Raw genomic sequence first — 16,858 nt, 5'->3', positions numbered from 1 at the left:
TCCCCAATTTGAGAGAGTTCAAACAAGGTCACGACATGATAAATTCGGAGTATTTACATTCTGCAATCTTCGCAATGCAAACATCGTTTGGGAAACGCTTCTGTGAGTTCAGAGAGGAAAAAAACACATTATCCTTCCCCGTCACTCCCCTAAGCATCGATCCAGCCCTACTGAATTGTCGGGTGTGAGTCAACCTGAACAAGTATGATAAATATTTTAATTGCCTATTATTTTACGTATATTCATATGTTTTCATTGTTCAGTGAAATAGTCCTTTTATTTTTCAGGTTGACAGCTGGCTGACGTTATTTTTGGTTTGCTGCTGGCGGCAAATTTAAGTTTGGCGTTTTTCATAAATACAAGGACTCAAATAGACGTTGAGTATTTTACTTAAAAGTAACCTTCAACCCAACGTCTTTTTTTCGGAGTTCAAAATGTTTTTGTTGCATGCAGAAATGTAATTTCGTTTTCTCTGCACGAGTTCATCAATTTCATAAATGCAACACATTATAGTTTGTTTATACATAGCATAAAGGCAAAACAAAACGTTGTATGCAGTGTTATTTCATTTTAAATGTCAAACGGGTTTTGCGGCTCCCAGTGTTTTCTTTTCTGTGGGAAACGGGTCCAAGTGGCTCTTTCAGTGGTAAAGGTTGCTGACCCCTGGCCTAGGCAATAGTAATTCCAACATTAACATTTGGCGGATCAATGAGCAGAAACTCCAGAGGACCCATGAATACTTTGACTACAAGAGCAGGTCAGAGGCTAGGTTTTCTGTTGCAGGTGACATACCTCATAACACTGCAGTCTTTTCACCAAAACAAAGTACAAGATGGATAAATCTCACTTGCCTGTTTGAATGCAGCTCAAGCAACAATCAAGAAGCTCAACATAATCCAGGACAATTGAAGTCACACACCACCATTACTTAGAAACACATCACTGTTCCTTACCAGATCTCACCAAAATGACTTACAAGAGTGACTTACTTCACAAGAATGATTGCTAGAGTTCAAGAAGGCAGATACTAATGCTTAATGAGTTTATTTATGAAAGTGCACAAAATGCTAGCCATGCCAGTAAGATACAAGTCCTCAAAAGATTTTTTTTTAAATACTTCCATGTTTTCAAGTTTCTGGTTATAGATTCAAATAGCACTCCAATTTAACAGTACAACTTTACAATTACAGTTTTAATATAACATTTCTGAGAGTTGGAAACAACAAACATTCAATTCCACGCAATTGTGATCAGTACCAAGTGGAGATCAGGACAAGGTGAAAATGTAAAACAAGTTCTAATCTGCTTGGTTACACGTTTGATGCTGACTTTGGCTAAAAACTGAACTGTACTATCCTCTAATAGTGGTATCTTTCAGAACTATATAATGCAAAATATTTCAAAACAGCAATTATGGAAATACTTTGTGTCTTTTCATTGAGTATGGTTTTCTTCTATTCCAGCTGCTGTCATTTTTGTCAGTAAGCTGAACCCAACTCTTCATGAACTACCTCACAACTTTATTTTCTGAATACACCGCTTTTCCTCACATATTACTACAGATCGTTATACTCTGGTTCTGAAGGCTACTACCACCAGAAAAGCTCTGTTCCTGAAGTGCTGAGCAGTACTGACATCTTTCTCCCTGATGAGCACAGGAAGATTCTAATAGAGATGCAGGGAATGGAGTGTAATAGAAATGATCTGAAGAGAGAGGGGAATTATTTTTAGAATGATCATGAAAGCAAGAACAAATTAACTCACCTGTAGATTTGAGGTACAGAGTGAATCATTTAGGGCAAATTTAACCGAACAAAGTTGAATTAAAGATAGAATTAAACCTTGGCCATGATCATGCTTTCTATCATATTTTACTTTTATCATAGCTTCTTTTAATGATTCTTCAATGATGAAGTTACACCTGTGGACAACCTGAAAGGCTGGCCCAGGACAGAGGCCTCTAGCGAGCTGCTGCTAGCTCCCTATGCCCCAATAGGAGTGATGGGATCTGAATTTTCATGAGAAACCACTTCAGATATCAACCTCTGAATCAAGGTTAAAACTGTAATCAGAAGAGGATGTAAAATCTAGTTGGTATTAAATTTTACTCTAAAACTTGGCTAAGCAATCCGTACATAATTAAACAAATGAAAGGTTTCAAGATCTGGAAACAAAACGTAAATGGAAGCCTTGTTCCTACAAAGAGGGAGTATTAATCTTTGTGTTTGCACTTTTAATCCTGCTCACTTGGACAAGAATGTCGCCAGAGTAGAGGGTAAGAGCCTACACTATTGTATTTTATCGGTATGTGGGCCAATGAATTATGTTGCAGTTTGAAGCACATAATCTGTTCTATTATTTATTATTCAAAGGAAAACTAAACAGTAATTTTCAATTTTGACTTCCACCACATCAGTCAGGATCCAAGTTCTATTTAGAAGGTACAGGATCAGTTACAGAAAAAAAGTCACTCTCTCAGTACAAGTTCTTTCCAACACTGTCTTCCTTTATAACACCAGAACAAGTATACATACAGAAACTGCAACTTCTGTGATCTGAATCATATGATTTTTTTCTTTGCCAATTAGTCATCACTATCTCAGAAAACACAGCCTACCTAAATAATATATTTCATGAAATTTCAGCAGGATTCCCACCACAGATCGTCCCTGGCTCACGAACACCTGCCATACGTACTGCCTGTAAATACAAATGAGTGTTTGGGAGACTGACAGGAAGGATTTGCCAGATGCTGTGGGGCTGCAGGCATCTTCTGCCACCTGGCAACTCAGCTCAATCACATTTCTGACTTGTGAACTGTGTGGATTACAAACAGAACATGCTGTAACCTAGGCACCAATAATCAAGCAGGTTTACAGAAACAACCATATAAATAGATTGTTCCAAACTCCTGAAATGATAAAATATCAAGACACAATTCACCTTTGGAAAAGAAGTTTTTGAACTTAATGTCAATTAGCCACTGCTAGAATTGAACACCACTGAAAAAAATTGAATCTTACGACAAAACAGATGACATATAAAGCAATAGCACTGAGGTACTAAATAGGAAATCTACCTTGAAAAGTTCCAAAATCTTTTAAAACACACATTTGTGCTAATATACAATCCATACATAGCATATGGAGTAAAAAGTAGAGGAATGGTCAACTTAAACAATAATCTACTGATTTGCTATGTAGTTTATTTGGCTCAACATGAATATTTAATCTTGTTCCACTATGTATAATTATGAGTTACAATTAAGAGAAGAATTTTTGTTTCTGATTATAGGCTTACATTTACAGTTTCTAACAAAAAATACTGCACCCCTTTGCCATATGGTTTAGGCATGAAAAACTGAGTTTTCTTCTGTGCATGGATATCGTGATGGATCTTGAAGCCCTGTTACCATGGCAACTATCAGCATTACTTAATTAGTTCTTGTAACATTCCAATACTATTCACATGTATTAAAATTACTGCACATCCTTTTACCCAATTCAATGCCGAGTCTAGAAATTCACATTAAAAATTCTTAAGGGTGGTGATGTGTTTCAGCATTCCTTTCTCATTAATACAGTACAATTATTAATAAAGGGATGGGTACAGTCAAATTTAAATGTCTCAGTCCAGCAAACACATGCAGGGTGCATAATGTGGAAATTATGATCAACTTATTAACCATTATTAATCAATAATTTCCTTCTTGATTTTAACTCTGATATATGAATATTGATTTGCATTATTCATTAATTATAATTAGTTCATAACAATTCAATAATTCAAGTTCAAGTTTATTGTCATTCAATTGTGTACATGTTAAATACAGTTAAATAAAGCAACGTTCCTCTGGAGCAAGGTGTACAACACAGTGCACGTAATTCGCATACAACACAAAGTATTACCAGAAATATATTTTAAAAATAAGGTGTATTAGATAAGTAGTCAAAATATCCAAGGTGGAGGCATGGAGCAGCCTAGTCTGTACCAGAGATATTGGTTTAAACCAGGTTTAATGGGTATTTATTAATCATGCAATTTTAATTTTTCCTTAGGAAGGCAGTCAACTCAGAATCCATTTCTACAATGCAGCAGTGCTCCTTACCATCTGAACAGTTAAGCCAAATAAACACAGGAAATAATTCATCAAATACTCTAGCCATTGCTTAGATAATAGTCTACATGTTTACATTTTAACTAATAAAATAAATGATTACAAAAGAGCATGGTGTAACACCTCATTTCTATCCAATTACCAATATTTTAGCTATTTTTCATTTTACTTGAATTGCAGTTTGGCACTTCTCATATTAGAAAAATATATATACATATCTAAACCTATTTAAGGAGTACAAAAGCTTATCATAAGATTTAAAACGTCAAATTGTTTTGACTCAAGGGATGAGTGTAATTAAAAGGACGTAATTAAAAGGAGTGTAATTAAAACCTCTATCAAGATTTGCAATAAAACACTGCATTGAATGAATGCCAAATGTGTGACGTTGCAAAATAACATGCCAACACAGGCAGAAATTTTGCTCAAACATTACTACATTCTTCCATGTGCCCATGTCTTAAAATAATCCATAAAATTGCAGCAAACCCATGGCATATTCCACAATAAATATCCTTGTACTTATATGGAGTCTCATAGCAAGAGAAAATGCTCAACAAGTCAGACAGCATCTGGTAATGTCTGACCTGAAAAATTTCTATTACTTATTTAATTCAGATTTTCAGCATCAGTTATTTTTTGAATTTAACATTTCAATAAGCAGGACAGAAAACTGGTTTTTCCACAAATCACAAACTGAGATAAATTAACATAGAACAGAACAGGCCTTTTGGCCCACGTTGTTGTGACAACCCTTTAACCTACTACAACATCAATCTAACCGTTCCCTCCTACAAGTCTTCTGTTACTCTTTTTTTCCATGTGCCTATTGAAGAGTCCCTTAAATGTTCCTACCTCTACCACTTCCTCTGGCAGTGTGTTCGATCAACTTACCAATCTCTGTGTAAAAAACCTATCGCTAATACCACCCCCCTCCCCCCACACACACTATACTTTCATCCAATCACCTCAAAAAAGATGTCCTCCCGTATTATTCATTAGCACCCTGTGAAAAAGGCACTGCCTGTCCTCTCTGCTATGCCTCTCATCATCTCATATACCTTATCAAAGTGCCTTTCATCCTCTTCCTCTCTAAAGAGAAAAAGCCTAGCTGACTCAACCTTTCTTCAAAAGTTGTGGCTGTTAGTAACAGATGTTATATCTTTAGAAAGAAGTGACATAGGGTCAAAGAATGTTGAATCTCTGTCGTTTAAGTTAAGAAATTGCAAGGGTTAAAAAACCATTATGGGAATCATACATCGGCCTGCGAGTAGTCGCCAAGATGTAGGGTTGAGATAGCAAAGGAAGCTGGAAAAGACTTCCTTTGGGTAATGACACAATTGTAATGGGGGCCTTCAATATGCAAGGGGATTGGGAAAATCAGATTGGAGTCAGATTGCAAGAGAGGGAATTTGTTGAGTGCCTATGAGATGGCTTTTAGAGCAGCTTATGCTTGAGCCTACTCAGGGAAAGGCCATCTTAGATTGGGTGTTGTGTAATAACCCAGATCTTATTAGGGTACTTAAAATAAAGAAACCCTTAGGAGGCAGTGATCATAATATGATTGAATTCATACTGCATGAGAGGGAGAAGCATAACTCACATGTATCAGTATCACAATGGAATGAAAGGAATTACAGAGGCATGAGAAGCAGCTTGCCCAGGTGGATTAGAGAATACTGGCGGGGATGATGGCAGAGCTGAGTTTGCTGAAGTTTCTGGGAATAGTTCACAAGAGGCAGGATAGATTTGTCCCTCAGAGGAATAAGTTCTCAATGGCAGGGGTGCACAAACGTGGCTGACAAAGGAAGTTAAGGACTGCATAAAACCCGAAGAAAGGTTATACAAGATAGCAAAATGAGGGGACAGTTTTTAAAATCAACAAAAGGCAATAAAAAAGCTATAAGAAGGGAAAAAGTAAAATATGAGGGCAGACTGGCCAATAATATTAAGCAGGATACCAGAAGCTTATAGTTATATAAAGAGTAAAAGGGAGGTGACAGTTGATATTGGCCAGTGGAAAATGATGCTGGTGAGGTAGTAATGGGGGACAAAGATATGGCAGATGAACTTAATGGGTATTTTGCATCTGTCTTCACTGTGGAAGACACTAGCAGTGTGCCAGAGGTGCGAGAGTGTCAGGGAGCAGGAGTGAGTGCCCTTGCTATTTTAAAGGAAAAAGTGCAAACTCTAAGGTATTAAGGTAGATAAGTCACCTGGCCAGATGGACTATATCACAGAATCCTGAGAGAGGTTGCCGAAGAGATGACAGATGCATTGGTCATGATTTTTCAAGAATCACTTGTTTTGGGCATGGTCCCAGAAGACCGGAAGATTGCAAATGTCAGTCTACTCTTTACAAAGGGAAGAAGGCAAAAGAAAGGAAATTACAGGCCAGTTAGCCTAACCTCAGTGATTGGGAAAGTGTTGGAGTCTATTATTAAGGATGAGGTTTCAAGGTACTTGAGAGACTAATGATAAAATAAGCAAAAGTCAACAGGTTTTTGTAAATGGAAATCTTGCCTGATAAAAAGGTTAAGGGTTCTTCAAAGAAGTAACACGCAGGATGATCAAAGGAGAGGCAATGGATGTCATTTCCTTGAATTTTCAGGAGGCGTTTGATAAGGTGCCACACATAAGACTGTTTACCAAGATAAAATGCTATGGTTACAGGAAAGATACTGGCATTGACAGAGAAATGGCTGACAGGCAGGAGGCAGCAAGTGGGAATAAAAGGGTCCTATTCTGGTTGGCTACCAGTGTTCCTCAGGGGTCAGTATTGGAACTGCTACTTTTCACATTGTTTGTCAGTGACTTAGATAATGGAATTAATACCTTTGTGGCAAAGTTTGCAGATGATACAAAGATAGGTAATGCTGAGGAAGCAATGCAATTGTAGCAGGACTTAAAATGGGCAAAAAAAAGTGGCAGATAAAATACAGTGTTGGGAAACGTATGATGATGCATTTTGTTAAATGGAGCAATAGTGGGAAGAAGGTTCAAACAACAGAGGTGCAGAGGGACTTAGAAGTCCTCGTGAAAGACTCCGAGAAGGTTAAGTTACAAGGTTGAGCCTGTGGTAAAGAAGGCAAATCCAATGTTGGCATTTATTTCAAGAGGAATAGATTATAAAAGCAAGGAGATAATGCTGAGCCTTTATAAGATGCTGGTCAGGCCACACTTATATTGTCAACAGTTTTGAGCCCTTTATCTCAGAGGGATGCACTGTCATTGGAGAGTCCAGAGGAGGTTCACAAGGATGATTTAGGAATGAAGGGTTAATATATGAGGAGCATTGGGCAGCTTTGGGCCTGTACTCACTGGAACTTAGAAGAATGCAGTGGGGGGGGGGGGGGGGGAAATCTCATTGAAACCTACTGAATGAGAAAGGACTAGATAGCGTGGATGTGGAGAGGATATTCCTATAGTGGGTATATCCAGAACTAGAAGGCAGTCCTAAAATTGAGGGGTGACCCTTTAGAACCGAGGCATGGAGGAATTTTTTTAGCAAGAGTAGTAAATCTGTGGAATGCTCTGCCACAGGCAGATCCAAGTCCATGGGTATATTCAAGGTGGAAGCTGATCATTTCCTGATCGGTCAAGGCATCAAAGGATATGGCGAGACAGCCGGTGTATGGGGTTGAGTGGGACCCGGGATCAGCCATGATGGAATGGCGGTGCAGACTTGATGGGCTGAACAGCCAAATTCTATTCCTATATCTTACGGTCTAAAAGACATGCTGGCTAATCCAGACAACATCCTGGTAAATCTCCTCTGCACCCTCTCTAAAGCTTCCATATCCTTTGGATAATGAGATAAACAGAACTTAACATAATATTCCAAGTGTGACCTAACCAGAGTTTTGTAGAGTTACAACATTACCTCACAGCTTTTGATCTCGATCCCCACAACTATGAAGGCCAACACACCATACACCTTCTTAACAATACTACCAACCTGCATGGCAACTTTGAAGAATCTATGGACAGTGACCCCAAGATCTCTCTATTTCTCCACACAGCTAAGAATTCTGCCATTAACCTTGTCCTATGCCTTTAAGTTTGACCTTCCAAAATAAATAAATTTACACTTTTCCAGGTGGTTTTCCAGGTTGTCGTAGGTTACACCACCACCAACCTTCATGTCATCTACAAACTTACTAAACCGTTTTCCACTTCAACATCCATGTCATTTAGAAAAAATACGAAGAACAGGTACCACTAGCCACGTACCTCCAGGCAGAATATGTTCCACTTACTTCCACCCTCTTCCATGCAGGCAAGCCAATTCCCAATCCATGCAGCCAAGTTTCCCCGGATCGCATGCCTCCTGACTTTCTGAATGAACTTACCATGGGGAGCACTGTTAAATGCATTACTAAAACCCAAATCTCCATATCCACCACTCTATCTTCATTGATGTGTTCTGTCATATCCTCAAAAGTCAATCAGACTCATGAGGCATGACCTACTCCTCACAAAGCCATCCCAACTATCCCTAATAACACTACTCTTCTTCAAATGCTTATAAATCCTGTCTCTAAGAATCTACTCCAATAGTTTACCCATCACTGATGTAAAACTTACTGGAGTACAATTCCAAGAATTATCCCTATTACCTTTTCTAACAAAGGAGTAATATTTAACATCCTCCAATCTTCTGTTATTACTTCAGTGACCAGTAAGAGTACAAAAATCATCACCAGTGGGACAGCAATCTCTTCCTTCACTCCCTATAGAAACCTTAGGTATATTACATTCAGCCCTAAGGACTTATCTATCCTAACATTTTTCAAAACTTCCACCACATCCTCTTCATTAGCCACAGCATGTTCCTGAATATTGTACACTGACCTCACATTTGAGAACATCTATTCTTAATAGCATCTCAATTCATCCTCCCACAAATAAATACATTAGTATACCATCGTTCCTATCCTTGTCCAAAGTTTCGCTAAAGTTCAGGGAGTTCTGGTCACTCTGATCAATCAATATTAGGAAAGTAGAAGACACCCATGATAACAACCCTGCCTAGTGATCTGCTCCTCAGAATATTCTATAGGGTACTCCCATGGACCCCTACCATTAACCAAGGTGTCCACAGACCCAAGATTGGGAACCCCTGAAAGAGTGATTGTTCCCTTGCTAGTTCTGACTTCCACCCACACAGACTCAGTAGACAATCCCTCCTCAATGTCCTCCCTTTGTGATACTGTCCTGATTAGCAATGCCACTCTCCCACCTCTTTACCTCGCTCCCTCTCCTCTTTGAAACAACTAAATCCTGAAACATCCAGCAGCCATTCCTGCTCTTGTGACAACCATGTCTCTGCAATAGCCATTATGTCACTATTCCTTCTTTATTCCCAGAGTTACAGTTGCTACTCTCTATTCAGTGACTTCACATGAAGTAGTCATCTGGTCCATTATTTCCTAAACTGATACACCACACTTCCCCATCCCTTCTCAGTTAACTTTCGTTCTTTCGCACAAAGGTCAATATTCAGTTAACAAAGTTTACAGGATGTTTCTCACAGAAACATGATACAGTAAATTTGTTCCTCTATATTCTTTTATAATGCCTCTGGTACCAATTCAAATTCTTCAACTCATAAAAGTTTACCAAGCCATGAAAATTTAATGGGTTGTCATTATATTGTGATTTAATGCTGAGTATATTTATGCTGTTCCCACCCTACCTTCAAAGTAAACACAAGATGCAAAATGCAAGAAATATCCAGAGGTCTGAAATTCCAAGGCACTTAAATGTTAAAATGTGATTAAAATATCATCTCACAGCACTGCAAAGGGCAGCCAAGAAGTTCTGGTTAGTGTTAAGTATGCAAAATATTTACTGAATTACTAATATAAATCTAATTGTTAAAGGCTTATCAATAGCTTCAGAATATTAAATTAGTTAAGTATTTGACATTTCATGAACTGATATGTGTGGTAGGAAGCCTGCTTAAAAAAAAACAAGACACCAATATCATCAAATTGGCTAGCTTCTTCCTTGGGTCAGATAACCCCACAATCCAGTAAGTCCATGTGACTCAAATTACAAATACAGTGCTGCACTTCTCAAAGAGCTGTAAAAAGCCATAAAGAACCACAATCTCATTAACATGAAATGAACACGTTGTTCAGTGAAGTTCTTGCCTGACATAAATTCTTCCCAGAACACCAAGTACACCATCACATGATTATATGAAGGAGAAATTTCTGTATCCCGTCCCAAATGGAAACCATGCTTCCTTTAGTAATCTGCACATAGTATGCTGTTTGTCAACTGGTGTGGCACTTATCCTTTTTGCTCAAACGTAAATCCATAGAGGGTACTGAGCTTGCAATGGCCTCCTTTTCCTCTAATGTAAACAGTGTCTAACCTCCAAGTGCAGTTACTGTGTTCTCATTACAATGTTACAGTGAAACGAGAAAAGATTCACACATTTGAACTTTCAGCGAGTTCCGGCAATACATGTTACATCACGTTGACAGTCCAGCACCACGAACACCAGTAGTAATAACTGTTTTTCACTCCAGTTATAGCTTAATCCCATTCAGAAGGGTTTCTAAAAGGGCATCTGAATGTTTGAAATACTGAAAATGCTAGAGTGGTGTTCAATTGAACAGGGCAGATACAGGGCCAGCCAATGGACTTTGAGATCATGAAATCACTTTGAGAGGTAACATTCTCTCCCCCATAAGATGGAAGAGGCATGCTAAGAGACCAAAACTTAGGGCCATAAATAGGAGTTGTCCAAAAGGAACTCAGAGTGACCAGAATACTTAAATCTCTACGACAAGATGTACTGAAGGAGAACAGCACATATTCAAATGAGTATATGAAAGAAAAAGCTATAGCAGAATGGGCAAGATGAAGTACACTGGGAGTTTCCATATGGAGTGCAAACACCAGCACATCCAGGCTGGTTAAGTCAAGTGGCTATTTACTTGCAAAGTATAACATGTGATAAGAAATAAAAGCGAGAATAGGTCGATCTACTCTTTATTCCTGCTCCACCATTTACAAGGATTATGCCAGATCCACTACCTCCCCAGATCCCTTTGGTTTTTTTTGATGCCAAGAATCCAACAGGATGTCTGAATTAAAGAAATACTCAGAGGCAATTTTATTAAGTACAGGAGTGAAACCAGGTGTGGTTGTCTGCTATTGTAGCCCATCCACTTCAAGGTTTGATGTGCTCAGAGATGCTTCTCTGCACACCACTGTAGTAACACATGATTGTTTGAGTTACTGTCCCCTTCCTGTCAGCTTGAATCAGTCTGGCTATTCTCCTCTGACCTTGTCATTAACCAGGTGCTTTTAACCACAGAACTGCCACTCACTGGATGTTTCTTGTGTTTCCACACCATTCTCTGCAAACTCTAGAGCAGGGGTTCCCAACCTTTTTTTATGCCATGGACCAAATCTATTAAGCAAGAGGTCCATAGATGCCAGGTTGGGAACTGCTGCTGTAGAGACTGTTAGTGTGAAAATCCCAGGAGATCAGCAGTTTCTGATCACCCCGTCTGGCACCAACAATCACTCCACAGTCAAAGTCACTCAGATCACATTTCTTCCCCATTCTGATGTTTGGTCAGAACAACAATTGAACCTCTTGACCATGTCTGCATGCTTTTATGCACTGAGTTTCTGCCACATGGTTGGATGATTAGGTATTTGTATTAACAAGCAGGTGTACCTAATGAAGCGGCCATTGAGGTTGATCATTTGAGTTGATAATCTAGTTTATATAGTGATCTGGGTTACAAAACACCAAAGACTCGCAACTCTTAAAGAAGAATTTTCTAATATCACTCCTAAATGGCTGACGCAATATCCATTACTTAATTAGACTCTCCAAGAATTTATTTACAGTATGATGACATTGCTACCAAAGACATTTGCCCTTCAGGAATGATTGTACACATGGTCTTACTGCACACAGACCTAATAAATTGTCCTTGGAAGATGTAATGCGTTGATCTTCTTGCACAGTTGCAGCCACTGAAACATTTTTGCAGCAGCTACTCGTTAAAACCTTGAACTGTTTTATAAGCTTCACTCAATACGTTATTCCAAATATCCAACTGTCTTTTAAACAGGTCTTAAATGCCTCCTATGGCACCTCATTCCATATATTAACCACCCTCTGTGTAAAAGAAGTTCCACCCCTACTAAAGTTTTCCTCTTTCAGCTTGTTGCATGCCCTCCAGTTCTTGATTCCCCCACCCGTATTCACCACTGTATGCACCCCTATAAGGTCACCCTTCGGTTTCAAGGAAAACAGTCCTAGCCTGTCTAACCACCCCCTGAATGAGTCAGATAATTCAATCTTCAAAAATCCACGGAGTACAGACTAATATGATGCAATCGCTCTTCAGAGCATATTGAAATCCAGGTGGTATGTCCAATTACAGATCAAATGGCCCAGAACTCAGAGATCCTGCTGGTGACAGTACTCAGTTTGCAATAGTGATTTATATCTAGTAACAATGAAGAAACAGTGATATATTTCTCAAATCAGGATTAATGGAACCTGCAGAAGGTTTCAGTTTCCCAAAGGCCCTAGTGCCCTTGATTTCAAGGTGATTAGGCGATTCTGGGTTTGGAAGTGCTGTCAGAGATTGTATTTTCTTTGAATAAAATATAAATATGTCATATTATGATTCCTTCCCTCCTGAGAATCCTTACTAATTAACCCCGCATCAAGACAAAAATAGACTGTCCCATGATACTCTTCAGGGGAGTTCCCCATCTTAATTTCCCGGCAATGCTGACACAAGAGACAGTAGATACTGGAGTCTGGAGCAACACAAAGTGTTGCAGGAACTAAGCAGATCAAGAAGCTTCTGCGGAGAGAAACATACAGCTGATTTTTCAAGCCAAAGCCCTTCATCTGGGCTGGAAAGAGGGAAGATGACTAATACATGAAAAGTCAGAGAACAATAGATATCAGACAGTGAGAGACGGTCTGAGAACTCCCATCCCATGAGAGAAGGAAAACCTCTCAAAGGTAGGCATACCTTGGAAAGACTTCATAGAGGAGCAACAACATGGAGACACAGGAGATGCTGAAATCTGGAGCAATTCCACTTTAATGTTAACTTTTTCCTTTGTTAATTTTCTTTCTTAAAATTAAATGGTACTATAGATATTTGTATTTTAAATGTTTTAAAAGTGAACGTTTATACACGAATTTGGTGCCAAATCATTTCTGGATTGACGTGAAGATAACAGGCAAGAAATAAGAAACAGGAAGAGGCTGCTCGGCCCACGTTGCCTACACTAGCCCACACCTACAGAGTTAGCGGTCGTGACTGACAGATTAAGCAGCCAATCGTAAAATAGGCATCACAATGAAGTGGAGGCGGTGTCACGAGTACTAAAACCAATCAGCAGCCAGGGGGCGTGCCGGCAGAGGGGGTTGTTGCGGGGCCTGGCGACCGAGAGAAGGATCTGGAAGCCGCCGAGATCTGTTTGCTCGGTGCGGTAGCCGCCGATGGCAGCTCCTTACCGAAAGAACAGCGTCCGGTACATCTGGTGGGCCTCGTAGTAGTCGCCCTTCTCCACGCTGGCGCGGAGCTTGGACTCCACCCGCTGGACGCCGCCCCGGTTCCTGCAGCACTTCGGCAGCTCCGCGTCCGCCATCACTGCCTGCGCTCAGCCAAAGGTCAAGGGGCACGCGGCTTTTGCTCGCCGCGCTGACGTCACTTTACGGCGTCACAAGGTGTGGCGCCGTGGATTGGAAACCCTCCCTGTATTGGAATTGGTTTATTATTGTCACATGTATTGAGATGCAGAGAAAAACTTGTCTTGCCGATGAACTCATTACACGGTGCAGTAACAGAATAAAGTGTGATAGATGCAGAGAAAAGATAGTACAGGTATACAATAAGGTGCAAGGCTATAACGAGGTAGATTATGAGATTAAAGGTTCATTTTACTGATCTAAGAGACAATTACTGATAACTGCAGGATAGAAGCTGCTTTCCAGCTATTGTAACTTCTGCCCAATGGCAGAGACCTTCCTGAGGCACAACCTCCTGAAGATGGCCTCGGTGATGGTGAGGGTTGTGCCCATGATGGAACTGAGTTTACAAGACCCTGCAGCCTCTTGCAATCCTGTTCATTCAAGGCACCATACCAGGCTATGATACAACCGCTCAGAAAGCTCTGCACTGTAGAAACTTGCAAAAGATTTAAAGTTATGTTGCTAACAGCAATAAAGATTTTGTCATTCGAGCACTGGAGTCTGAGTAGTGACCTCATAGAGGTGTATAAAATCTTAAAGGGTACAGATAGTCCAGAGATTCCCAAACTTTTTCATGCCAGGGACCAATACCATCAAGCAAGGGGCCCATGGACCCCAGGTTGGGAACCCCTAATAGGGTTCTTCCCAGGGTTGGGGAATCAAGAACCAGAGACATAGGTATAAGGTGAGAGGGGAGAGATTAAATAGGAACCTGAGGGGCAACTTTTATACACAGGGGTGGTATGTATATAGAGTAGCGGTAGGGGCATTAGAGTTCAATTCTGGCACTGTAAGGGGTTTTTACATTGACACATGGTTTTCCTCCCATAGTCCAAAGACATACTGATTAGTAGGTTAATTGGTCATTGTAAATTGTCCTTGGATCAATCTAGTGTTAATATGCTTGGCAGTGTGGCTCATTGGGCTGGAAAGGCCTGTGCCACGTTGTATCTCTAAATTATAAAAATATATAGAACGAACTGCCAGAGGAAGTGGTTGAAGAGGGTAGAATAATTTTTGAAAGGCAGTTGGGTGGTATATGGATAGTGCTTGGAGGAAAATATAGGGGAAAGTGAAAGGTTTTTTTTAATCAGAGGAGTCTGTGGAATGCACTGCCAGGGATGATGATAAAGTTCCAGTTTGAGCTTACTGTCATGCAACCATGCACATGTATACTGCTAAGCAAAACTTCTGTCCCTTCCTCAGGGACAAAAGTGCCAAACACATTATATATACCACAGTCAGCACATAAAACAATATGAACACAATAATATTAACAGAGAATAATAAAAAAAATCTGTAGATGGACAAGCTAACAAAGAGTGTATGCAACATATCGTTAAATATACAGAAGTATTACTGGCGCTGGGTGGTAGCAGGGTGTTTCAAAGTCTCACAGCCTGGGGCAAGAAGCTAGTTCCTAGACTAACAGTCCTAGTTATGTTACCACAATACCTCTGCCAGACAAGGTCAAAGAGATTGTGGGATGGATGGGACAATGTTGAGTGCTCTGTAAACTCAGGGCTTCTGGTGTATGTCCTGGGTGGTGGTGGAGAGATACCCCAGCAAATCTCTCAGCAGTCCTCACAATTGTTGCAGGGCGTTGCAGTCAAATGCTTGGCTATTCCCATCCATTAGAACGTTAGAAAGATTTTGACAAAAATAGGCCATTCAGCCCAACAAATCTTGCCAAATTCCTAGTCACATAGTGTGTTGAAAAAACCATCGAGTTTAGGTTTGGAAGTCTCTAAGGTACTTCTCTAAACTACGCAACTAGGTAGTTATTTTGTTCCATGTGTCCACAACTCACTGTATAAAGAGATGCTTCCTGATGTTAGTCTGAAATCTCCCAATAATCAGTCTCAACCTCATGTCCTTGATGACAAATTAATTTTGAAGTAGCAGGTGGCATCCACCTTACTTATACCCCAAATGACTTTGAACACTTCTATCATGTCCCTTCCAATTCCGCATCTACTTAGCCTAATAAGTATAGAATTCTTTCGATCTTTCTTCACAGCTCATACCCTGCAGAGCTGAATGAGTCACATCACCCTTCTCTGAACTGTCTCCAAAATATGGAGACCAAAATTGTGCACAGTACTCAAGGTGTGGCCTCACAAGCGCATTATACAGCTTAGGGAGAATGTCTTGAGACTTGAACTCCACTGAGTGCACTATATAGACCTACATTCTTTTAGCTTTCCCAATCACTTCTAAGCACTGTCCAGATGTTGATAATGATGAGTCTACCAGGACACCCAAATCCTTCTCATGCAGTGCACTTTCTAACTCAAGATCCCCCATTGTATATTTATATCTAATATTTCTGCTTCCTGTATGTAACATTTTACATTTACTTACATTAAATTTTACCTGCCATTTATCTGTTCACATCTGGATTTTGTTCAGATCTAACTGTATTTATTCTGCTGCCTGAATGTTAACAGCTTGTCCTCCTAATTTTGTGTCATCTGCAAACTTTACTAGTTTATTTGTTATATAAGTATCCAAATCATTGATGTAATTTAAAAACAGCAGTGGCCCCAAAACAGATCCCTGTGGACCCCACCTTTAACATCTTCTAAGTGTTAAAAAGATCCTCTCACCTTAACTCACTGTTTTCTATTTTTGAGTCAATTCAGCACCCATTCACAAACCTTACCCTGAATCCCTACCTCCTGCAATTTGATCATTAATCTCAAATGAGCTACTTTGTCAAAAACTTCTGAAAGTCTAAGTAAATATTAACCAGTCTATTGTTATGTGTTTTAGCTGTCTCTTCATAGAACTCCAGCATATTAGTAAAGCATGATTTCTGAACCCATGCTGGCTCTCTGCTAACATGCCTGTTCTTATCACTGCTTTTCCAACTCATTCTTTATTATTGTCTCCATTACCTTGCCTGCAATATATGTTAAGCTTACTGGTCTATAGTTACCATTCTTATATACTGGGACAACATTAGCCCATTTCCAGTCCTG

The 16,858-nt window shown here is 39.7% G+C and overlaps 1 protein-coding gene across 1 annotated transcript in view; it reads right to left on the bottom strand.

Annotated features, from left to right (window-relative positions):
* The window catches only part of get4 (guided entry of tail-anchored proteins factor 4), a 45,870-nt gene extending 32,063 nt beyond the window's left edge, over positions 1-13,807 (bottom strand). Inside the window, exon 1 of the mRNA XM_059979038.1 lies at positions 13,638-13,807. Within this exon, the coding sequence (XP_059835021.1) occupies positions 13,638-13,771 (134 nt within the window). The 5' untranslated portion in view covers positions 13,772-13,807. The remainder of the gene's footprint in view (positions 1-13,637) is intronic.
* Positions 13,808-16,858: the final 3,051 nt, after the last annotated feature.

The sequence above is a fragment of the Hypanus sabinus genome, chromosome 9 (genome assembly GCF_030144855.1).
Source record: "Hypanus sabinus isolate sHypSab1 chromosome 9, sHypSab1.hap1, whole genome shotgun sequence".
NCBI lineage: Eukaryota > Metazoa > Chordata > Chondrichthyes > Myliobatiformes > Dasyatidae > Hypanus > Hypanus sabinus.
The sequence above is the reverse complement of the archived record's forward strand: the minus strand, read 5'-3'. Positions and strand labels throughout refer to the sequence as shown.